Source organism: Mobula hypostoma, chromosome 7 (assembly GCF_963921235.1).
Source record: "Mobula hypostoma chromosome 7, sMobHyp1.1, whole genome shotgun sequence".
NCBI classification, from domain to species: domain Eukaryota; kingdom Metazoa; phylum Chordata; class Chondrichthyes; order Myliobatiformes; family Myliobatidae; genus Mobula; species Mobula hypostoma.
The window spans coordinates 114,504,947-114,530,920 of record NC_086103.1 but is presented as its reverse complement, the minus strand read 5'-3'; the positions used below and the strand labels follow the sequence as shown (position 1 = coordinate 114,530,920).

Sequence of the window (25,974 nt, the reverse complement as noted above, 5' to 3'; positions counted from 1 at the left end):
GTGGACTCCACAGAGACAGCACCAAGGTAGGATGCAAACACAAGGAAATCTGCAGATGCTGGAATTTTAAGCAACACACATAACAGTTGCTGTTGAACACAGCAGGCCAGGCAGCATCTCTAGGAAGAGGTACATTCGACGTTTCAGGCTGAGACCCTTTGTCAGGACTAACTGAAAGAAGAGCTAGTAAGTAATCATTTACTAGCTCTTCTTTCAGTTAGTCCTGACGAGGGGCCTCGGCCCGAAACGTCGAATGTACCTCTTCCTGGAGATGCTGCCTGGCCTGCTGCGTTCACCAGCAACTATTATGTGTGTTACCAAGGTAGGATTGAATGCAGGTCCCTACTGCTGTCAGGCCAAGGTCCTACTAACACTATATTTCTCTACAGCCAATTTTCTGCTTTTATAGCAAATAATTATAGAGGATACCAAGGTCAGCATTATATCACACAAAACTGTATGTTGCAAATCAAATTATTGAAAACACAGTTCTTAAAATCAGAGTAAATTAGTTGCATTGGACACACAAACATTAAATTTATAAAATGTTTAGTTTCCTATATCTTGGTTAGAAGCAAGACTCTTGCCAATGAACCTCAAAAGGGGATATACCCTCAGTGACACTTTATTAGATACATTTGTACACCTGCTCGTTAATGCAAATATCTCACCAGCCAATCATGTGGCAACAACTTAATGCATAAAAGCATACAGATATGGCCAAAACCATTCAGTTGTTTTTCAGATCAAACATTAGAATTGGGAAGAAATGTGATCTAAGGGACTTTGACTGCGGAATGATTGTTTGGTGCCAGACAGGGTGGTTTGAGTATCTTAGAAACCGCAAGTACCCTGGGATCCTCATGCACAATTGTTTCCAGAGGTTTCAGAGAATGAAGCGAGAAACAGAAAACATCCAGTGGGCGGCACTTCCGTGGGTGAAATTGTTATGAGGAAGCAGGTTTACAGGTTTGGTAAGTGAGACTGAAGACTCACTGATTATGAATACGCACATTAATCATCTGTTTACAAACATAAAAACATTCAATAAACAGATACATATCTAAGAGTGTGCGTGGGCTCCACTTTATCTGCAGCATACTTTTCCAATGGTTCTTCTGCACTGGTCATGACCTCAGCCTGAAGTGGGCCCTGTGGATGAAAGAAAAGAGGCCAAGTCTCCCGCACATGCTATTCTTACACCCCTTAGGTGGCTGAAGTTGGACATTGGTGCCGTGACACACAAGGCAACCAATGGAAAGAACTGCTGTATCCTTGAAATGGGCCAACTCTTCATCAGCACAGTAGAAATGGCTTTTGACTGAAAAGTAAACTATTCCCCCTCATGGCAACCACCCGTCGAAAGTCCCTCAGACTAGTATGACCCTTGCAAACACCTCACTAAACTACATAGAAAACACAAGAGTACAATACCCAGCACTATAAACCCAATAGTCACCCCCCAGTGTACTACAGCAGTCCACCAGCCTCCCTGTGTCCCAGTGTGCCACCAGCCCTCCCCCGGAGTGCAGTAGCTAATGATCTGGTCGCCTACTTAACCTTATACACCGACGCTCCAATGTGATGTGATCAGCCAGGTGAGTGATGGTCCCTGACTCGTCAGGAATGTAGGTGCAACATTCTTGACCAATAGCAGCTCAAGTGCCACCTTTCTTTGCAAGCAGGGAATCTAAGGCCTTCAATATCAGTCCCGGGATAGTCTGGCCATACCAGACTGTGAAAGGCTGTCAACCAAAACCTTCCTTCCACTGTGATTGTCCTCTTGCTACGCCAACCAGCATGGGCAAGGTGCTCATCCAGGGCACTGAGATGGCATATGTACGGCACCACAGATCTCAGACACCAGCAGTTGCACCACCCTGTGGGGAGCCACAGATAAGCCTAGGAGCTGCACATCCACTAAGTGCCATTCAGTATCCCAGGAGTTCACACCTTCACAGCACCATTCGGCATAGACACTGTTCCTGCTCTCACTTGCTGTGTCCCACAGCCTGGTTGGACCTATGCCTATCATACTGCCTACACCAACATCCCTTCCCTGTTGGCCAGGGAATCACTTTACGAGTCGGGATCTTCCAGTTAAGCAAATAGTACATGGGGAAATAGTAGCCCTTAATGCACTTATTCCATGGGGGATTACTAAGGCTCAAATTCCTTAAGGCTGCTACCATACTATAGAAACATAGAAACATAGAAAATAGGTGCAGGAGTAGGCCATTCGGCCCTTCGAGCCTGCACCGCCATTTATTATGATCATGGCTGATCATCCAACTCAGAACCCCACCCCAGCCTTCCCTCCATACCCCCTGACCCCCATAGCCACAAGGGCCATATCTAACTCCCTCTTAAATATAGCCAATGAACTGGCCTCAACTGTTTCCTGTGGCAGAGAATTACAAAGATTCACCACTCTCTGTGTGAAGAAGTTTTTCCTAATCTCGGTCCTAAAAGGCTTCCTCTCTATCCTCAAACTGTGGCCCTTGAGGTAGGCTGGAATATACTACTCCCTCCTGGCTTCCCCAAAACAGAATCCCAAAACCAAAGAAGCTGGACAATTTTCCCCAGCAGTCTTTTTCCTTGTCACCGAAAGGTATCGTTATTAATGGCATCCCTTCCACGAGCTATTAGGAGCCCTCATACAAGTCCAGCAACATGACACATTGGCCCGCTTTGCATAGTCAAATGCCATCTGCAGGAATGTATTATAGGATCTTGCACCACAAGTCAGCATCCACAACTTTGCCGTTCTGTAATGCAAGGAGACACAAATTCACTTGCTCCTGACTAGTCACTGGATACTTCGACACAAAACTCAAAAACAACAACTTCGAGGATTGCTCCCCAAATGCCTATTTTCCTCTGAAAGGTAGGCATCTCATATCTGGAAAAAAGAACGCAGAGATTTCTCCTTAGCCTAGATTCCACATGGCCAGTGTGGATTCTGGGCTTCTCCCTAAAACAAATTGCATGGGAGACAGATAAAGTTACAGACTAAAAACACAGACAGGACCATCAAAAATCAAAGCTTGTACCTGCCTTCCTTCAGAACCTTTGCAAGTATGAAAACCTTAACAAGCAGTTAATTCCCACGGTAAAAAACTAACACATTTTTCAAAGATCAAAAGGAAAGGAAAAAACAACTAGGCCTGACACATTAACACATTTTCACAGCCACTTAAAGGCAAAACCTTCACACACACACACACACACACACACACACACACACACACACACAAAGTGAACTGACATGTGGCCACAACTCACGCAGAATTTCTCCCAGACGCAAACCATTCACACTTTATTTATAGGGAGAAGGTGCAGGCTGGATGAACCCTCCCTACTGGGGTGAGGTAGGAAGGTGCTAACCATCCACACACCCTGACACCTACTGCCACTGAAGGCCTCTAGCAAGGGGCCTAGGGAATCCAGAATTCCAGAATGCAATGTGAGGAATCCAGCAGAGGACAATAGGAGCCCTTATCAGGACAAAAGAATGACCCTTTCCCCTTAACAGCCTGATGACTTCCCTTCCCCTGGCAGTACACCCTCCACATTGCATAGAGGGTGGGAGTGTGAGCCCCATTTACCTGCTCCAGTGGGACCCCAGCTTTGAGCAATACCAAAATCATTTCCCTAAGGAACCCCCACTCCTCTCCGCTTATCTAACTTCCGTACCTGGCTACATACTCCAAACCCTGCAACGACTGAGTGGCAGCATTTACGGGACGACCAACTGCCGGCCCTATAAAAGCCAGCACTACTCCTTTCAAGTGGGGAGCTGTGGCCATAACCAGAAGCCTTATCATGGCAGAGGTTAGTTCGACATCCTCTGGCGGGCTAGAGCTATTGCTGTATAATTCTGTAATAAGAGCCCACTGGCAAAGGGCTCTAACCTCTTCCTCTGCTGTGCTTTAAATCCCATTCAAAAAGGGAAGGGTACCTGAACAAGACTACTGCTGCCACCCGATCTCTAATGATGCATTATGCTCAGGGCATTACTGATCATGTACTGGGATGATAGGCTCCCTAAAATGTCCATCTCTCTATTAGACAGGCTCACTTTGTATCCTTCCCCATCTATATCTTCAACGACTATATGGTCAGACACTCTCCAGACTTCTGTCTGTACCTATTCCATCAAGTCCTTAGCGGAGAACTCCCTGATCTCTGTTGTCATGAAGGAGCCCATTGTACCACTCCCCACACATTCCTGATCCTCCTCCTCCTCCTCCTCTGGGGGGCGGCGAGGGGGGTGAGAAGCCGCAGCAGGCTGATGCCCCTTCATGGCAGGTGTGGGAATGTGAGATCGCTGGCCTGGCTGCTATTGTTTTGGATATGCAGGGGAGAGGGTGATCATTTCAAGGGATAATCCTGGGAGTACACTTGCCCATTTTCACCATCCAGCCTGGCATCCCCATCCCCATCCCCATCCATGCAGCGTGATCTTCAACCCGCCACATCAAAGCTTGGACCTGAAAGGGACCCAGTTCCAATTACCCTGCCAGGCAACCTCTAACCTCTTCATTAGCTAACAGGCTGTCTCTGTATTCTTGTCTCTAGCTCTGCGGCCTGGATCTGGGCCAACTGTACAACATCCCCCCCATAGTGGCACACCACTGACGCAGCACTCCCACCACATTCTTAAGCCCATGATCATCTTGTGCTGGAGCCTTACAATGGCTGCAAACATCCTTTTGGCTGTCCTTCCTCCTGGAGAATCCTAATGTGTTAAGTATCAACGTGATGTGGTGTCCAGTTTCAACCCCAGGGAAACCTAATTAGTCTGACCAATCGACAAGCACTTTATAACCCACCAACAGGTTGGCAAGACTCACAAATTTCGCACCATTAACGGTCCACCCTGGGACTCAGCATTGCACGTACAGGGTGTTCTCCCTCTTAAATAACCTTGCAAAGATACTTATCTACTGTTCAATCGCCAAACCCTGCTCACAGTGCCAAATGTTATAGAAACATAGAAAATAGGTGCAGGAGTAGACCATTTGGCCCTTCAAGCCTGCACTGCCATTCAGTATGATCATGGCTGATCATCCAACTCAGAACCCTGTACCTTCTCTCCATACCCCCTGATCCCTTTAGCCACAAGGGCCATATCTAACTCCCTCTTAAATATAGCCAAAGAACTGGCCTCAACTGTTTCCTGTGGCAGAGAATTCCACAGATTCACCACTCTCTGTGTGAAGAAGTTTTTCCTCATCTCGGTCCTAAAAGACTTCCCCTTTATCCTCAAACTGTGACCCTTCGTTCTGGACTTCCCCAACATCGGGAACAATCTTCCTGCATCTAGCCTGTCCAATCCCTTTAGAATTTTATACGTTTCAATAAGATCCCCCCATCAATCTTCTAAATTCCAGCGAGTATAAGGCTAGTCAATCCAATCTTTCATCATATGAAAGTCCTGCCATCCCAGGAATCAATCTGGTGAACCTCCTTTGTACTCCCTCTATGGCAAGAATGTCTTTCCTCAGATTAGGGGACCAAAACTGCACACAATACTCCAGGTGTGGCCTCACCAAGGCCTTGTACAACTGCAGTAGTACCTCCCTGCTCCTTTACTTGAATCCTCTTGCTATGAATGCCAGCATACCATTAGCCTTTTTCACCGCCTGCTGTACCTGCATGCCCACTTTCAATGACTGGTGTATAATGACACCCAGGTCTCGTTGCACCTCCCCTTTTCCTAATCGGCAACCACTCAGATAATAATCTGTTTTCTTTTTCTTGCCACCAAAGTGGATAACCTCACATTTATCCACATTAAATTGCATCTGCCATGAATTTGCCCACTAACCTAACCTATCCAAGTCACCCTGCATCTTCTTAGCATCCTCCCCACAACTAACACTGCCGCCCAGCTTCGTGTCATCCGCAAACTTGGAGATGCTGCATTTAATTCCCTTGTCTAAGTTATTAATATATATTGTAAACAACTGGGGTCCCAGCACTGAGCCTTGCGGTACCCCACTAGTCACTGCCTGCCATTCTGAAAAGGTCCCGCTTATTCCTACTCTTTGCTTCCTGTCTGCCAACCAATTCTCTATCCACATCAATACCATACCCCCAATACCATGTGCTTTAAGTTTGCACACTAATCTCCTGTGTGGGACCTTGTCAAAAGCCTTTTGAAAATCCAAATATACCACATCCACTGGTTCTCCCCTATCCACTCTACTAGTTACATCATGAACATGAGGAAGCATGTTCACAGGATTGGTAAGTGAGGCAGAAAACACTGATTATGAATAATCACATTAATCATTTATTCACAAGCAGTAAAACATTTAACCAAACATCTAAGTCCCCCCCAAGTAAGACAACTACAAATCTAAACATTCAATAAACAGATACTTAACTAAGAGGGTGTGTGGGCTCCCCTCTAGCTGCAGTGTATTTTTCCAATGGTTCATCAGCACTGTTCATGACCTCAGCCTGAAGTGGGCCCTGGGGATGAAAGGAAAGATACTGAGCATCCCAGGCATGCTATTGTTATACCCCTGAGGTGGCTGAAATCGGACACTGGTGCATGGCACACAAGGCAACCAATTGGAAAGAGCTGCTGCATCCTTCAAACGGGCCAATCAATGACCAGCATGGTAGAAGAGGCTTTCGACCAGCAAGTAAACTAACTCCCCCACATAACAATAATGAGAGAGGTCAGTGGAGAATGGCCAGACTTGTTCAAGCTAACATTAACTTCAATAACCACGCATTACAACAGTGGTGTGCAGAAGAGCATCTCTGAATGCATGGCATGTCGAACCTTGAAGTGATTGGACTACAGCAGCTGAAGACTACGACTCAGTGGCCTCTTTATTTGATACAGGAAGTATTTAATAAACTGGCAACTGAGTGTATCTAAAGCATTCTTTTATGTTGTATGCACATGTTATTAGTTATTAATGCTGGGAATTAAGTATTGACTCAAGTTATAAGCAGTATGTTTAACATACAATTTTCCTTAAGTGGCAGGCTAAACTATTCACACCACCAGTTACAGAAGACATGATTTAGTTATACAAAAATTGATTTCAATTTTTACATTATAAGAGAGCAGTCCTGAAGCTTTGAGATCACATTAAACAAATTGGTTTGTAACTGTAATATCTGGCTGGTGGAGTGAAAACCTCCCATATTTTGTTACTTCATAATGTAATACGGAGCTTTATCAGTGTTGCTTCTTTCTGCACCTGGAAAGCACAGCCCCACCAAGAACATGGACTTGGCATTAAAACTAAAATTACTTCAAGCAAGTGTGCAGATTCCCAAATTCTTCAAGCCAGGTTCCAGAGAATGCAGAGAATGTGTGCTTGCAGGTGCCCAGCATTTTTCTCCAAACAACCTATCATGCAAATATTTTACCAGTTTAGCAATTATAAAATCTACTCACATTAAGTGCACTAAAGATCAGAGGCTAGAATGGAAATCCTAATCTGAATTTTTAAACATTTTGCTGAGTTGTTCACTGTGGTTTCAGCTTAAATCTTCATACCAGCCAAATACCAATATAAATTACTGCTTGTTTGAAAACTACCCACAAGTAAATTCTTTCCATTCTTAGTGTGCAGCATTTTACATTTGTCTTACTCACCTCAGCCAGTAGCCTCCCTGTAAAAAGGATTTGAGAATCACAGAAAATTTATGGCATAGAAGGAGATCATTTGGCATATTTGGTGCATTCCAGTCATAAAAAAGCCCAACTCAATCTTTCAGTATCAGGTCAGTGAACTTGCATTTATGGATCTTCAAGTACACATCTTGGTGGAAATTATTTTCCTCATCTGTCATCTAATTTTTCCACTGAGGAAAATTGGTTCTTAGTAATTCCATATGAACCACACATGAATTTCTCACTTCAAATCAGTTCTCCTACAGACACTTTTTCAAAGAAAAGAACCCGCTTATCCAATCTTTTCTTGAAACTAGCATTATTCAATCTTGGTAACTGTTATGTTTTGTAAATCCAACAACAAATCAAGAGAAAACCATGGGAGCCGGGGTAACATGTCTACTTTGTTTACTTTGCTGAGGTACACACGTATGACATAGTTGCATAATGACATTCACATACTTCTTACATATAACCCATAATGAATTATGTAAATAAACAAAGGATGCTTAATCAAACAATATAGTAACAATATTTTCTATTACTGAAATATACAACACTCCACCCAGCTTAGCTAGGATTTCTTACTCTAGTGGGAAAATGTCTTTCCTGACAAGGGAAGTCACTCTACTTGGCAGGTGAGATTTGTAGCTGTGCAACAATCTCAGGTTCCGGGACACCATCCGTGGTGGTTGTAGGAATTGACATGGTCTTACAACTCTGAACACCTTTCTTCTCTAACAATTGACTCTGCTCTCTTCAACTGATTGATGTGTTGTCTCCAACCAATACTATTCAATAACACATCAGACACAACCAATGCTATTCAAAAAACACATCAGATGCAATCTCTGCTGTGTAGGAGAGTGTTCCAGTTCTGTCCTCAATCTTTCCAAGCACTCACCTTTGATCACCTCTGTAGTCCCTCATCAGGACTGCTTGTCCAGGAGTAAAACATCGAACCTCCTTGTTTGAGAAGCCTCCATTCGTCTCAACTGTTTGTCCTGCATACTCCTTCTGAGACTGGATTTGAGAAGATCCAAGTGTGAGGGCAAGGAATGACTTAGGAACAGCAATGTGGTGAGTTGTTGGTTGTTGTTTATGCTGCATTGCGATATACAAGGAGGAAATTGGTGAACTTCTGATTCAGTTCAGTGTGTTCTGCTGACATTGCTTGCGATGCATTCTATAGGCTTTGGACAAACCTTTTTGCCAAGCCACTTGTAGCTGGGTGATACGGTGCAGGTGTAGTATGTCATATTCTATTCATTTTCAGGAATGACACTAGCAGAGATGGACAGCATAAAATCAAATGAGAGGGCATGCAATATAGCAAAGATTAGTGGGAAGTTAGGGGATTGGGAAGCTTTTAAAAACCAACCTGTAAGAGCCAAATATATATTTGTTGTCTGACTGTATTGTATTTGTGTTGCATATCATCATTCTGGGTTAAGGTAATTTGTCACTTGGGTTTGGGTGGCAGTTAGCGGGTGATGCGCAGAGTGAGGTAGTGGCTAAAATAGATGAATGAAGTCACCTGTTCACCTGTTTGGCAGCTTTGAGGGTTTGAATAGAGAGCAAATATTTTGTTTGACTGCCCCTCCTTGTTTGAATTTGATCCAATTACGCTCGTTTTGTTTTACGTGAATAACAGGAGAGTCGAATGATTTTACTTTTGGTTTGGATTAAACCTACTTTTTCGACTTGGAATTCAGTTAGTTGGAAGTGTGTCATACAGTGCAATACTCCCTCACTTAGCCTCTTTTAGTTAGTTTTCAACTTGTTGCTGCATTTTGTCAACGAAAATATTTTCATACCAAACACGTACCAGTTTACAGCAAAGCTATCAGCACAGACTATTTCACACAATGCTTCACATTCTGGATGTAGAGGATTGCTCGGACCTGTTGGTGGAAGAAGAATTCCAACACAAAGGAACACATTTTGAGTGGTCAGTACTTCCTGTCCATTGGGGACCGTTGACTGATCGTGTGGTGTTTGCCTATGATTTATTGTTGTGTTTTATTTAAGTGCTCAAAGTCCTGGTGTGTTGTGTAGTTTGCGAAGTTCATGAGTGTCAAAATATGGTCCTAGTTGCCGACATTTGAATTGAATGCTGTTTGTTTGATTTGGTTGATGCGCTGTGGATGCAAAAATAGTTTGCTTGTTGCCTGTGCTGATTGAGCGGAATACCCCTGGTGCGTTTTGTGAACATGAATGGATCAAAGGATGGGACTGAAATCAATGGCTCTACAATGGAGACTGGCAAGAGAGAAGTTAAACTTACTACCGAAGCTTTGGTGAATAAAACTGAAAGTCTTCAAAAGGAGCGTAAAACAAACCTGAACAAAATAAGGTTTAATGCCATTAATTAAAGATATTAAGAAAAATAAGGAAAATGCCTCACAGGTGCAATCCCAATTTGAAAACATGACTAACCTTTTTGAAGCTGCCACTAAGTGATTCCTTTACTTCCCAGGGATGAACAGGAAAAACAAAATAGATCGTTCACAAGCATTGGTAAACACAGGAGTGCATTCAAAGAGGATGTGAAACAATGGTTGGCTCACACATTTCACATTGATGGCCATGTTCAATCGGATGCTGCTGCAATAAATGAAGATATGCCTCAGCTTCCAAAAAACAATGTTGAAAGTTCCAATTCATGTTAGCACTTCAGATATCATGGATGCCATTCAAGATGATGTAAAACCAAAATGTTGAAAACAGAAAGACCAGCTTACAGAACTCTGCTGTAGGAAGAAAATCTTCTGTATCAACTATCTCTTCTGCATGCATTAAAACAGAGGCTGACTTAGATGCATTAATGTCATGTCAATGGTTATTTAAGGACAAACATGTGCTGGAAGAGGAACAGCTATGGAAAAGGAAGGAACAGCTTTAAGTTGGAGGAAGAACTTGCTACACATACGGCTAAAGTTAATGAGCCAAGGGCTTCAAGTGTGTCAGGTGCTAAAAGTCCTCCAGCAGGACAGTCCTATGGTGTGAGTTCCCATATTGAAAAGGTATAAAGAGAAACATAAACACCCAATGTCAAGGCTGATTTTTTTCATTCCTCAAGTGTCTGGGAAACATGAACAAAATCCCCAAGAGGTAGTTCAGGATGTTTACTTTCAGCCTGCACTATTGTGGCATTCTGAACCTATGTCACATGCAACAGCTCAAAGTGCTCATGGGGACATTCACTGACAGTGTTGAAACACTTGTTTCAGATGATAGAGTTCAAAACAGTTCTTTTGATATGATTAGCGTAATGCCCTGGTTAAGATTTTTACTGCTATGCTGCAGGCATTTCATTTTAGCAGTTCTGTAAGAGCAGTATGTTCTGCTTTAACATGTTTGGGTTTGAGCTAAAGATAAGGGGCTACATTGTTTAACTTAGGAATGTTGTGTCAGACAATCAGGATGGTGGAATTGGGATAAGTTTCTAGAGAACACTGGGTGCAGAGATCTTTGCGACAGACACTGGTGTGGGTCGAAGTCTTTTTGGCAGGAGCTGGGAGAAGACAGTGGGATAAAGATGGCTGAGGATGCAGTCCCTGTTGCACACGGTGCTTTGTGCAGATGTATGGCTTCAAGGAGGAAGAACCAATACTCCCGTGGGGAAGCCCACTTGTTTGAGATAGATTTAGAGTGATATTTGGAAGGAGGTGTGTGCTTTCATACAGACCGTGGTTCCAGAGCATGAGTTGAAGAGAACTTCAAGATGTGCTCCAACTTATAAGCACATTTGGATTGGGTTAACTGTAATGGGCTCCTTTTATATTTTTTCTTTTCTCTTTCCTACTAACTGTTTGACAAAACTGAAATTTATAAATATACTTTCTTTATAATTGTATGTAGTGTACGATCTGTTATTTCTTGTCGACGGCTAATTGCACCGGGACAGTACTTACACAGTATTCACACAGATCGGGGTTCGGGTAGTCGAGACATCCTAACTTCCTGGTTTTGGTGGGACCTAAGTCATACTGACCCTAGATGTATGGAATTTGAGAAAGGTAACACGATAGTGGTTACTTATGCTTTCCTAGATCAAAGGAATACAGCTGTGTTCTACACTGTGGGCCTTATGAACAAGCCCAACCTCACAGAAAAAAGGACACGCATTCTCTTACACACCATGGGTCAAGAGAAGGTCATGAGTATCTACATTGTTTCAGGTTTGGAAATGGTTGGCTTAGATAATGAAAACTATTGTCAAGCACCTACCATCTATACACAGGAAAGTATGCCTATCCACAGAGGGAACATTCCACATCTGGGGGATTTCCAGGGATGGTCTCATGTGAAACATGTCTATTTGCAAGAGATTGATTCAGAAATTGAGCTGCTGATAGGGACAAATGTGCCAAAAGCATTGGAGTTGTAGCAAGTGATTCACGGAGTTAATAATGGATACTATGCAATCAGAACAATGTTGCATTGGACTGTGAATGGACCACTGAAAGGAAACAATGGTGATGGAAGAGACTGCACACAGCCAGAGCTGACAAATAACAGGATCTCAGTTTTGAACACAGATGAGCTTTGGCAGCAGCAGTTCAAGGCAGACTTCCCTGAACACAGTCAGGATGAACAATCTGGTTTGTCAAGAGAAGACCACAGGTTCATGGAGCTGGTTGCAAGTTCTGCAAAACTGGTGGATGGCCTCTACCAGATTAGTTTACCTTTGAGAAAGAAGGAGGTTAATATGCCAAATAATAGGAAGATTGCTGAACTGTGTGCTCTAAACCTAAGGAGGAGGTTTAAAAAGTATTTGTCATTTCACACTGACTACACAGCTTTCATGAAGAATGTCATCTCTCAAGGTTATGCTCAGAGAGTCCTGCAGAGGATCTGGAATGTATTGATACAAAAGTCTGGTATAGTCCACATCATAGAGTTTACCACCCCAGAAAAAGGAAACCCATATTGTGTTTGACTGTGGAGCGACTTTTCAGGGAACATCACTTAATACTCAGCCTCTACAGGGACTTGATCTTACCAGTTCACTGATCAGAGTCATGACCAGATTCAGAAAAGAACCAGTGGTGATCATGGCAGATACTGAATCAATGTTTCAATGTTTCACCAGGTTAAGGTACCAGCAGAAAATGCAAATCTGCTAAGGTTTCTCTGGTGGCCTGATTGTGACCTCAACCAAGACGAGATGTCTGGACAGACCTAGCTGCCTTCTGCCTTCCACAGGAGACAGAGGCTTGAGAAGCTACAGCTACAGATCTAGAAGCTTCACTTACTTTGGTTGACTTGGATTTGGCTTACTCAGTTGACGGAGAATGGCGGTAAAAATCTTGCTGTACTGGACTAAGTGCTGGTAACCTCCGGCCTAGGTGACTGTTACATGACTTGGTTTAAAGAAGAAAGAAGACATTTGCATGAATGTTAGAATTTGTTGATAATATGTGAAGACGTCATGTCTCCTATGTAGCTGTAATTATTATAGTGTTATGATAAGTAGGGGCTGGGATGTAGGAGCCATGTAGCCAATAAAATAGGGCATCAAAAGCTTTTTTTCAAATATATAAAGAGTACAAGAAAGGTGAGAGTGGATATTGGACATCTGAAAAATGACACTGGAGATGTAGTATGGGGGGGGAACGACAAAAAAATGGCAGAGAAACTTAATATGTATTTTGCGTCAACCTTCATTATTGAAGACACGAGTAATATACCAGAAATTCGAGAGTGTCAGGGGGCCAAAGTGAGTGTTGTTGCTATCATTAAGGAGAAGGTGCTTGAGAAGATGAAATGTCTAAAGGTAGATAAGTCACCTGGACCATTTGGACTACACCCCAGGGTTCTGAAAGAGTTAGCTGAAGAGTTTGTAGAGGCATTAGTAATAATCTTTCAAGAATCACTAGATTCTCTAGTGGTTCTGGAGGGCTGGAAAATTGCAAATGTCACTCCACTCTTTAAGAAGGCAGAGAGGCAGAAGAAAGGAAATTATTAGCCAGTTAGTCTAACATCAGTGGTTGGGAAGATATTGGAGTTGATTGTTAAGGAAGTGGTTTTGGGATACTTGGCAACACATAATAAAATAGGCCAAAATCAGCATGGTTTCTTTAAGGGGAAATCTTGCCTGACAAATCTGTTGGAATTCTTTAAGAAACTAACAGGCAAAATAGATAAAGGAGAGTCAGTGGACATTGTTTACTTGGATCTTCAGAAGGCTTTTGACAAGGTACTGCACATGAGACTACTTAACAAGATAAGAGTCTATGGTATTGCAGGAAAGATACTAGCATGGATAGAGTATTGGCTGATTGACAGCAGGCAAAGAGTGGGAATAAAGGGGGGCTTTCCTGGTTGGCTGCCGGTGATTAGTGGTGTTCTGCAGGGGTTGGTGTTGGGACCCCTTCTGTTTACGTTATATGTCAATGATATGAATGTTGGAATTGATGGCTTTGTGGCATGTTTGAGGACAATATGAAGATAGGTGGAGGGGCAAGTAGTGTTGAGGAAGCAGGAGGTCTGCAGAAGGACTTTGACAGATTGGGAGATTGGTCAATGAAGAGACGGGTGGAACGTATTGTCATTTACTTTGGTAGAAGGAATAAAGGCATAAACTATATTTCTAAACAGGGAGAAAAATCAAAAATCCGAAGTGCAAAGGGACTGGGAATCCTTATGCAGGATTCCCTAAAGATTAAGTTGCAAGCTGAGTCAGTAGCAAGGAAAGGAAATGCAATATTAGTGTTCATTTCAAGAGAATATAAAAGCAAGAACATAATGCTGAGGCTTTATAAGGCATTGATCAGACTGCACCTGGAGTATTGTGGCTGTTTTGTGCCCCTCATCTAAGAGAAGGTGTGCTGGCCTTGGAGATGGGCCAGATGAAGTTCACGAGAATGATTCCAGGAATGAAAGGGTTAACATATGAGGAGCGTTTGATGGTTCTGCTCCTGTACTCCCCAGAGTTTAGAAGAATGAGAGGTATCTCACTAAAACCTATCGAAAGTTGAATGATATGTATAGAGTGGATTTAGGGAAAATGGTTCCTATAGCAGGTGTCCAGCACCAGATGGCACAGCCTCAGGTGAGAAGGATGTCCACTTAGAACAGGAATGAGGTAAGCCAGAGAGTGGTGAATCTATGGAACTCATTGCCGTGGAGGCCAAGTCATTGAGTATATTTAAAGCAGAGGTTGATAGTTTCTTCATTTTTCAGCACGTCAAAGGTTATGGGGGCGGGCAGGACAGCAGGGTTGAAAGAGATAATAAATCAGCCATGATGGAATGGTGGAGCAGACTCAATGGGCCAAATGGCCTAATTTTTATCCTACGTCTTATGGTCTTAAAGGAATTTATTTGTGCTTGGACACACATCCCTGATGACCAAAATACAGATCCAATTATAAATTAAAAAGACAAAAGGAATGCTAGACTCTATTATGAGGTATTGTACACAACAGCAAGGAAGCCTTATTGAAACTGGACCTGAACTAGTCCCTTCCAGGTTACGAATGCCCAACTGGACATCCCATACATATAAGCAAACATCTGGGTGACTGGAAGGATGGAAATGAATGGATTTGCTTGCTGCTGTCACCTGCTGTTTGGGAACAGAGGACTTCTGTGTGCCTACTCTTCCCAGCTCCTCACTCCCAGTGGCAACAGTTGGGGACTAGGTCGAGCCAAGCAGAGCTGGGAGCACTGAGCAGATTCACTCACTGAGCCAGTGAGGCTGGCAGACAGTTACAGTTCCTGTCCCCACTTAATTCCTGCCACAGCTACTTCTGTTCATATATGATTTATGAACATTTTAAGTTACAAACACTTCTCAGGAACGGAATCTTGCCATAACCCAAGGACATCCTGTACAGTTTTTGTTCTCCATACCTAAAAAAATAGTATCTACTTGCCATCGAGGGAGCACAGCAAAGATTCATGAAACTATTTCAAGGGGTAGCAGGATTATCATATAAGGATAATGCACCATATGCCTTCTTAACCACAGAGTCAACCTGCATAGCAGCTTTGAGTGTCCTATGGACTAGGGCCCCAAGATCCCTCTGATCCTCCACACTGCCAAGAGTCTTATCATTAATGCTATATTCTGCCATCATAATTGACCTACCAAAATGAACCACCTCACACTTAGCTGGATTGAACTCCATCTGCCACTTCTCAGCCCAGTTTTGCATCCTATCAATGTCCCATTGTAACCTCTGACAGCCCTCCACACTATCCACAACACCCCCAACCTTTGTGTCATCAGCAGATTTACTAACCAAGCCCTCCACTTCCTCATCCAGGTCATTTATAAAAATCACAAAGAGTAGGGGTTCCAGAACAGATCCCTGAGGCACACCACTGGTCACCGGCCTCCATGCAGAATATGACCCGTCTACAACCACTGTTTGCCTTCTGTGGGCAAGCCAGTTCTGGATCCACAAAGCAATGTCCCCATGCCTCCTTACTTTCTCAATAAGCCTTGCATGTGGTACCTTACCAAATGCCTTACTAAAATCCATATACACTACATCTACGGCTCTACCTTCATCAATGTGCTTAGTCACATCCTCAAAAAATTCAATCAGGCTTGTAAGGCACAACCTGTCTTTCACAAAGCCATGCTGACTATTCCTAATCATATTATGCCTCTCCAAATGTTCATAAATCCTGCCTCTCAGGATCTTCTCCATCAACTTACCAACCACTGAAGTAAGAATCACTGGCCTATAATTTCCTGGGCTATCCCTACTCCCTTTCTTGAATAAGGGAACAACATCCACAACCTTCCAATCCTCCGGAATCTCTTCCTTCCTCATTGATGATACAAAGATCATGGCCAGAGGCTCAGCAATCTCCTCCCTCACTTCCCCCAGTAGCCTGGGGTACATCCCGTCCAGTCCTGGTGACTTATCCAACTTGATGTTTTCCAAAAGCTCCAGCACATCCTCTTTCCTAATATCTACATTCTCAAGTTTTTCAGTCCACTGCAAGTCATCCCTACAATCGCCAAGATCCTATTCCGTAGTGAATACTGAAGCAAAAATTAGCTGAAATCTTTGTCACATTGAGTCCAAGAAGATGTCCATCAAATCTGGTGGCCACTGTCATAGTTGTTTTCTGTTTTTTGACTGGGTGGTTGATCATCACACTATAAATGTAATCATTGCAGTCATTCACAGAAATGCGGGAGATGGACCATGCATACTTGCAGTTATGATGTGAAGTAGTCATCCAAAGGCCAAGTCTAGCCAACAGAAGAGCTGAGTTCCTATCTGACCAGGGTAGCTGTGGAAATTTAAATTCAGCTAAAAATCTAGAATTCTTTTAAAACAAAGAACAGTTCGTATTAGGAATGAGGACATTCACTTTTGCTCAATGAGTTATCTGCTGTTTCCAGCAACAAGGATACAAGCCCATTTGCACTTCTGGCTTGTAACAACAGAGGTTAGGAGGGTGGACTAGTAAAACGTCATCATTGCCCTCATGATTCAGTGAAAGAAAATTTTAAAAGCATAAGAGAAGCTGATGAGAAAGGTCATTTCAAGCCATCAAGGTCACTGCATAAGAGCATGATTACTTTGCACAGACTTCTATTCCTTCTATGATCTTCTGCTTGATGCAGCTCCTATGAAAAATATAAACTTTAAAATATTTCTGTAGTCTGTAATCCACTTCTGATTCAGCTTGTTCTCAAAGGTGTTAACTGATGGCATCTCAAATTCCTTCCTTTGAAATCATGCAGAACGCAAACACTGGAAGTCTAGAGTTCAAACTTAGGAGTACAAAATAACTTAAGATTACATCAGTGCAGCGAAACAGTACGTAAATGGAATGATGTTTTGTTCAGTTGATTGTTACTCAGCTTGTTTTTGAGATTGTATTATCTTTTGAATGTACAATGTATGTCTCCTGTCCTGCCAGGGGCCCAGATAGCTTGGACAACTGCTACATAACCATCAAGGACATTGACACACCTCCATCAGGCTCTGCTTCTTCTCCCTACTCACAAACAGAAACTGAAACGTGAAATTCTGTACAGAAAGTCTGAGGAAATAGATGAGCTCCTACGAGGCGGCATTGAGTCAGTAGACTGGTCCATTTTTAAGGACTCAGTGGCCAGTCCAACTGAGTATGTCACTGCTGTCACAGACTTAATCAGCAAAGGTGTACCAGAGAAGTCAGTCCAGGTGTTCCCCAAGCAGAAACCATGGATAAACCTTTTGAAGTCTTGGTCTGAGACGTTCAAATCAGGTGACCTATCTAGCTGGATAAGATATCTTGAGGCACTCTGCTGGTCGGGACCGACCATGAATGTTGCGTCCCAGCTGTCTATGTGATACACAAGCCAGGGTAGTACGCTGTGGGGAGCAAGCTGTTGCCCATGTCGCAGGTTCCCCTTCTCCTGCCAGCTGATAAATCCAAAGGAATGGCACAGGCAACATCACAGGAGCTGCCAGTAAGTGTTAAACTCAACATAGGACTGCCTTAAGAACACCAGCTCCAGATTTTTCCTCGGGGTTTACTCCTGAAGCCTACCCCATGGGTAGTATAGCTCCAAGGCAGAGGAGGTTTGAGACCAGAGTTTTCCTTCTCCTAGCTGAGCTGCCAACCACAGTTGATGAGCCCCATCTGCCCAAAGTGACTGGTTTTAAGGTCCCAGTAACCCACCTTTGTCCCTTCACCTGTCAATAGAAATAGTTTACCAGGCTTAGTAGCTAAGCCACATGAAAAGACCAGGAGCTGGACTTGGTTGTCAGAGTTATTTGAGATGCATGCTATTGGGAACATTTAATAGGCAGTGGAAGCTTATCCCCACTACCTCCCCTGGCTATGACAACCTTAAAGAACCTCAGGTATGACAATATCTGACCAAACTGAAGTCTCCGACCAGCTGTTAGTTGCAGCAAAGTTTGCATGCCATAACTGGCTATAGAACAAAGCTGGGCAGTGTCACTCGCATACAACCACAGTCACCAGGTCAGCCTTCTAGAGAGGGAACTCATGGAAAACGACTGGTCCAGCTGGACTCCCCAGCCATGTCCTAAGATGTTGTGCAGATCAGCTGGCAGGAGTAATCACAGACATCTTTAAGACCATAAGATATAGGAGCAGAATTAGGCCATTTGGCCCATCGAGTCTGCTCTATCATTCCATCATAGATGACATATTATCTGTCTCAACCTTATTCTCTAGCCTTCTCTCCATAACCTTTGATGTGTTGAAAAATGAATAAACTATCAACCTCCGCCTTAAATATACCTAATGACTTGGCCTGCACAGCTATCCGTGGCAATGAATTCCACAGATTCACCATCCTCTGGCTAAAGAAAGTTTTCTTCATCTCTGTTCTAAATGGATGTCCCTCACTTCTGAGGCTCTGCCTTCTGCTCCTAGGCTTCCCCACTATAGGAAACATCATCTCTATCTAGGCCTTTCAATAGTTGATAGGTTTCTGTGAGATTCCCCCCTCATTCTTCTAAACTCAAGCAAGTACAAGCTCAGAGCCATCAAACGCTCCTCATATGTTAAATATTTCCCTCCCAAGATAATTCCCATGAACCTCTCAGGTCCCTCTCCAATGCCAGCACACCTTTTCTTAGATAAGGGGCCCAAAACTACTCACAATACTCCAGGTGCAGTCCGACCAATGCCTTATAAAGCCTTAGCATTACATCATTGCTTTTGTACTCTAGCCCTCGCGGAATTAACACTAACGTTGCACTTGCTTCCTTTACCACTGACTCAGCCTGCAAGCTAACCTTGAGGGAATTCTACACAAGGACTCCCAAGTCCCTTTGCACCTCTGGTATTTTAATTTTCTCCACATTTATAGGATAGTCCATGCTTTTATTCCAGGCACCATGACCATGCACTTCCCACCTGCCACTTCTTTGTCCATTCTCCCAATCTATCTAAGTACTTCTGCAGATTCTTTGGTACTTCAATACTATCTGCCACTCCCCCTATCCATATTGTCCACAAACTTGGCCACAAGGCCATCGATTCCATCATCCAAATCATTGACATATAACATGGAAAGAAGTGGTCTCAACACTAACCACTGCAGCCCACCTCTAATCATTGGCAGCCAATCAGAAAAGCCCCCCTTTATTATCACTCTTTGCCTCCTGCCAATCAGCCAATCTTCAAAGCATGGTACTATCTTTCCTGTAATACCACAGGCTCTTACCTTGTTAAGCAGCCTCACGTGAGGTACCTTGTTAACAGTCTTCTGAAGATCCAGATAAACAACATTCATTGACTCTCCTTGGTTTATCCTGCGGTTTATTTCCTCAAAGAGTTCCAACAAAATAAGAGCTCATGGAATTACAGGGAAGTTACTAGCATGGGTGGAGCATTGGCTGATCGGCCGAAAACAGAGAGTGGGAATAAAGGGATCCTATTCTGGCTGGCTGCCAGTTACCAGTGGAGTTCCACAGGGGTCGGTGTTGGGACCGCTGCTTCTAGCGATGTATGCCAATGATTTGAGCAATGGGAGTAATGGATTTGTGACTAAATTAACCGATGATACAAAGATAGATGGGAGAGTGGGTAGTGTTGAGGAAACAGAGAGCCTGCAGAGAGGCTTAGATAGTTTAGGGGAATGGGCAAAGAAGTGGCAAATGAAATACAATGTTGGAAAGTGTATGGTCATGCACCTTGGTGGAAGAAATAAATGGGCAGACTATTATTTTGATGGGGAGAGAATTCAAAATGCAGAGATGCAAAGGGACTTGCGAGTCCTTGTGCAGGTTACCCTAAAGGTGGTGAAGAATGCAATGCGATTGCAACGTTGGCATTCATTTCTAGAGGTATAGAATATAAGAGCAGGGATGCGATGTTGAGGCTCTATAAGTCACTCGTGAGACCACACTTGGAGTATTGTGTGCAGTTTTGGGCTCGTTATTTTAGAAAAGATATCCTGTCATTGGAGATGTTCAGAGAAGAATCATGAGAATGATTCCAGGAATGAAGGGGTTACCGTATGAGGAACGTCTGGCAGCTTTTGGGCTGTATTCCCTGGAGTTCAGGAGAACGAGGTGGAATTTTCTGCATGTTAAAAGGCCTGAACAGATTAGATGTGGCAAAGCTGTTTCCCATGGTAGGGGTGTCTAGGACAAGAGGGCATGACGTCAGGATGAAGGACGTCCATTTAGAACAGAGATGCAGAGTAATTACTTCAATCAAGCGGTCGTAAATCTGTGGAATTTGTTGCCATGAGTGGCTGTGGAGGCCAAGTCATTGGGTGTAGTTAAGACAGAGCTAGATAGGTTCTTGATTAGCCAGGGCATCAAAGGGTATGGGGAGAAGCCAGGGGAGTGGGGATGACTGGAAGAATTGGATCAGCCCATGATTGAATGGTGGAGCAGACTCGATGGGCTGAATGGCCTACTTCTACTCCTATATCTTATGGTCTTAAAACACTTATTAAGTTCCTCCTTCCATTTTTTTGTCTCCCCCCGCCACATTACCCACTCTCCAGCATCATTTTCCAGCAGTCTGATATCAACTCTTATTTCATCTTTTCTCCCCTCCATGGCCTTTTTAGTTGCCTTCTATGCTTTCAAAAGCCTTCCCAAACCTCTAACTTCTCACTAATTTTTGCTTTTATGCAGTCTTTGATATTCTCTTGTCAGCCACAGTTGCATCATCCTCTCTTTAGCATACTTCTTCTTTGGGATGTATCTTTCCTGCATCTTCCAAATTGCTCCTAGAAACTCCAGGCATTTCTGTCCTGCTGCCTTCCCTGCTAGTGTCCCCTTCCAATTAACTTTGACCAACTCCTCTCTCATGCCTCTGTAATTCCCTTTACTCCACTGTAATATTGATGTAATATTGATGCATCTGACTTTATCTTGTTCCTCTCAAACTGCAGGGTAAATTCTATCATATTATGATCACTGCCTCCTAAGGGTTCCTTTACCTTAAACTCCTTAATCTAATCTGCTTGATTACACAACACCCAATCCAGAATTGCCTTTCCCCTAGTGTGTTCAACCAGGAGCTGCTCTAAAAAGTCAACTTGTAGGCATTTGACAAATTCCCTCTCTTGGGATTCCAGCACCATCCTGATTTTCCCCAATCTATCTGCATATTGTAAAGCCTCATCACTATCACAACATTGTCCTTTTGACATACTTTTTCTATCTCCTGTTGTAATTTGTAGCCCACATCCTGGCTACTGTTCAGAGGCCTGTATAGAACTCCCATCAGAGTCTTTATACCCTTGCAGTTTCTTAACTTTACCCACAAAGTTTTGACATCTTCTGATCCAATGTAACCTCTTTCTAAGGTCTTGATTTCATTGTTTACCAACAGAACCGCCTCATTCCCTCTGCCTACCTGTGCGTCCTTTCAATACAATATGCATCTTTGGAAGTTAAGCTCCTAACTATGATCTTTCAGGCACGACTCAGCAATGCCCACAACATCATACCTGCCAACCTTTAACTATGCTACAAAATCATCTACCATATTGCGTATACTGTGTGCATTCAAATATAACATCTACAGTTCTGTACTCATCACTCTTTTCAACTTTTTAGGTTATGAATACACATAGTCCTTTTTTATTGTCATTTAGTAATGCATGCATTAAGAAATGATACAATATTTCCTCCGGTGTGATATCACAAAACACAGGACAGACCAAGACTGTAAAAAACTAACGAAACCACATAATTATAACATATAGTTACAACAGTGCAACAATACCATAACTTGATGAAGAAGTCCATGAGCACAGTAAAAGTTCAAAGTCTCTCAAATGTCCCACATCTCACGCAGACGGAGAGAAGGAAGAAAAACTCTCTCTGCCATACCCGACCACGGTCCAACTCTGAGTCATCTGAAAACTTTGAGCTCTGATCAGCTCTCCGACACTGAGTACTGAGCACCATCACTATCCGAACGATTCAACCTCCTTCTCGGTCGCCAACAGCGGGCAAAGCCGGGGATTTTGAGGCCTACCCTCCGAAAGATTCCCGACCGTGCAGTAACGATAGCAGTGAACGAGTGTTTCAGAAAATTTTCCAGATGTTCCTCTGCGCTTTCACGTCCGTCTTCATCAAATCAGAATTGTCCACAGATACGATATCATTTTTCATTGGAGGGCTGCGCATGCGCGGTGCGCTGCTTCTCTTCTCCTCCCGCCCCCTGTTACACTTTAACTCATCTCACATTGTGTCCTATCATCTACCTGTTCTTCCTCACAGTCTCACTACACACTGCATCTAGTTCTATACCAACTGTCCAATCCTCAGCCTTATCATTCTGGTTCCCATCCCCCTGTCAAATTAGTTTAAACTCTTCCCCAACAGCTCTAGCAGACCTGCTTACAAGGATATTGGTTCCCCTTGGGTTCAGGTGTAACTCGTCCTTTTTGTACAGGTTATACCTTCCCCAGTAGAGATCCTAATAATCCAAAAATCAGAAACCTTGCACCCTGCACCAATTTGTCAGCCACACATTCATCTGCCAACTCATCCTATTCTTACCCTCACTGGCATTTGGCACAGACAGTAAATCTGAGATTACTACTCTGGAGGTTCTGCTTTTCAGTTTTTTACCTAACCAGATATATTCTGTCTTCAGGACCTCATCCCTTTTCCTACCGTGGGTCATTGGTACCAATATGTATCATGACTTCCGGCTGTTCATCCTCCTCCTGAAGCAAGACATCCCTGACCCGGGCAGCTGGAAACAACATACTATCCAGGTGTCTCTTTCACATTCACAGAATGTGCTGTCAGCTCCTCTAATTATGGAATCCCCTGTCACTGCACACTCCTCTTCTCTCTCCATCCCTTCTGAGCCACAGAGACAGACACAGTTCCAGTGTCTGATCGTAGTGACTTCCTTCCCAGTAAGTCACCCTCCCCAGCAGTATACTTATTATTAAGGGGATCGGCCACAGGGGTACTTTGCATTGGCTGCCTATTCCCATTCCCTCTCCTGACAGTCACCCAGGTATCTGCCTCCTGCAACTTGCGGGTTGCTACCTTCCCTGTAGCTCCTATCTGTCACCTCTTCATTTTCCCACATGAGCCAAAGGTCATCGAGCTGCAGCTCCTGTTCCTTAGCATGGTCTCTAAGGAGCTGCAACTTGGTGCACTTTGTGCATATGTAGTTATCAGGGAGACTGGAGGTCTCCTAAAGTTCCCACATCTCACGCCAGGAGCACCACTAACTCTGGACCTCCAGCTATTCCATTCTGAGCTTTGAAATGACCGCTATCAGCCTGGTGCCAAAGAAAAATAAGGTAATGTGCCTTGGTGACTATTGCTCAGTGGCTCTGACTTCATCATCATGTGGTTCTGCGTAAGGTTGGTCATTGAGCGATCACCAGGTAGCCTTAAGCTACTGCAACTTGCCTACCGCTGAAACATGTCTTTGGTGGAAGCCATCTGTGAAACATCTGAATAACAAAAACACTGGTGTCAGGCTCCTATTTATTGACCATAGCTCTGCCTTCATTACCATCATTCCAAACAAACTCATTTCTAACCTCCTAGACTTAAGACTCAGCACCTACAGACCACAGTCAGTATGGATATGGCAGAAACATGTCTAACATGATTAGCCTCAGCAGTCACGAGCGTATAGGGCAGAAGGTAAGGGGCTTCAGATGCAGCCGTGCAGGGCTGCATCTATAGCACCTTAATTTATTCCCTATATTCATAACCGTGTGGCCATATTGTGCTCTAACTCCAGATACAAAATTGCAGATAATATCACTGTAATGGATGGGATCTCAAATAATGACAAGATGGAGTACAGGAAGGAGATAGGCAGTCTTGTGACATGGTGTTAAGACAACATCAAAGGAGCAGGCCATTGGTATCAGGAACTGGAATGGTGTACATACTGCTCTCTGTATCAATAGTGTTGAGATGGAGGTAGTTGACAGCTGTAAGCATCATCAGCAATTTGCCAGTCACATAGATTTTATAGCCAAGAAAGCACACCAGCAGTTTAACTTACTCTGAAGGCTTGTCCCCAATGACAATCACCAATTTTCACAAATACACCATAGAAAGCATCTTATCACAATGCAATGCAGCTTAGTATAGCAATTGAAATTGCAGAGACTTGTGGACACAGCTTTGTCTATCATGAAAACCAATGGAACCTCCCCTCCACTAACCCTGTCCACACTTCCCAGTACCCCAGGAAAACAGCCAATGTAATCACATTGATCATTCCCTCAACTTTGCCTCCCATCAGATGGAAGTTAGAAAGGTTTGAAAATGCACCACCAGGCTGGAGGATGGGTTGTATCCCACTGTCCTACAATCCCTGCATGGACCCTCTTACATGATAAAGATGCACGCTCAATCTGCCTAGTCATGACCTTGCCTCTTATTTGTCCACCTCTATTGCATTTTTTCTGTATCTGTAACAAAATATTCTGCTCTTTTTTTTTCCCTTTTGTATCACCTAGACAATAGACAATAGGTGCAGGAGTAGGCCATTTGGCCCTTCGAGCCAGCACCACCATCCATTGTGATTATGGCTGATCATCCACAATCAGTATCCAGTTCCTGCCTTATATCCATAACCTTTGATTCTGCTATCTTTAAGAGCTCTATCCATCTCTTTCTTGAAAGCATCCAGAGACTTGGCCTCCACTGCCTTCTGGGGCAGAGCATTCCACATATCCACCACTCTCTGGGTGAAAAGGTTTTTCCTCAACTCCGTTCTAAATGGCCTACCCCTTATTCTTAAACTGTGGCCTCTGGTTCTGGACTCACCCATCAGTGGGAACATGCTTCATGCCTCCAGCGTGTCCAATTCCTTAATAATCTTATATGTTTCAATCAGGTCCCCTGTCATCCTTCTAAATTCCAGTGTATACAAGCCCAGTTGTTCCAATCTTTCCACATATGACAGTTCCGCCATCCTGGGAATTAACCTTGTGAACCTACGCTGCACTCCCTCAATAGCAAGAATGTCCTTCCTCAAATTTGGAGACCAAAACTGCACACAATACTCCAGGTGTGGTCTCACCAGGGCTCTGTACAGCTGCAGAAGGACCTCTTTGCTCCTATACTCAATTCTCCTTGTTATGAAGGCCAGCATGCCATTAGCTTTCTTCACTTCCTGCTGTACCTGCATGCTTTCTTTCAGTGACTGATGTACAAGAACACCTAGATCTTGTTGTACTTCCCCTTTTCCTAACTTGACTCCATTTAGATAATAATTTGCCTTCCTGTTCTTACCACCAAAGTGGATAACCTCACATTTATCCACATTAAACTGCATCTGCCATGCATCCGCTCACTCACCCAGCCTGTCCAATTCACCCTGCATTCTCATAACATCCTCCTCACATTTCACACTGCCACC

At 43.5% G+C, this 25,974-nt stretch overlaps 1 protein-coding gene across 1 annotated transcript in view; it reads right to left on the bottom strand.

The window, feature by feature from the left end:
- Positions 1 to 6,345: 6,345 nt before the first annotated feature.
- Positions 6,346 to 25,974, bottom strand: part of ccdc82 (coiled-coil domain containing 82) — a 117,651-nt gene continuing 98,022 nt past the window's right edge. The window contains exon 8 of the mRNA XM_063053816.1: positions 6,346 to 6,483. Coding sequence (XP_062909886.1) covers positions 6,391 to 6,483 — 93 coding nt within the window. The 3' untranslated portion in view covers positions 6,346 to 6,390. The remainder of the gene's footprint in view (positions 6,484 to 25,974) is intronic.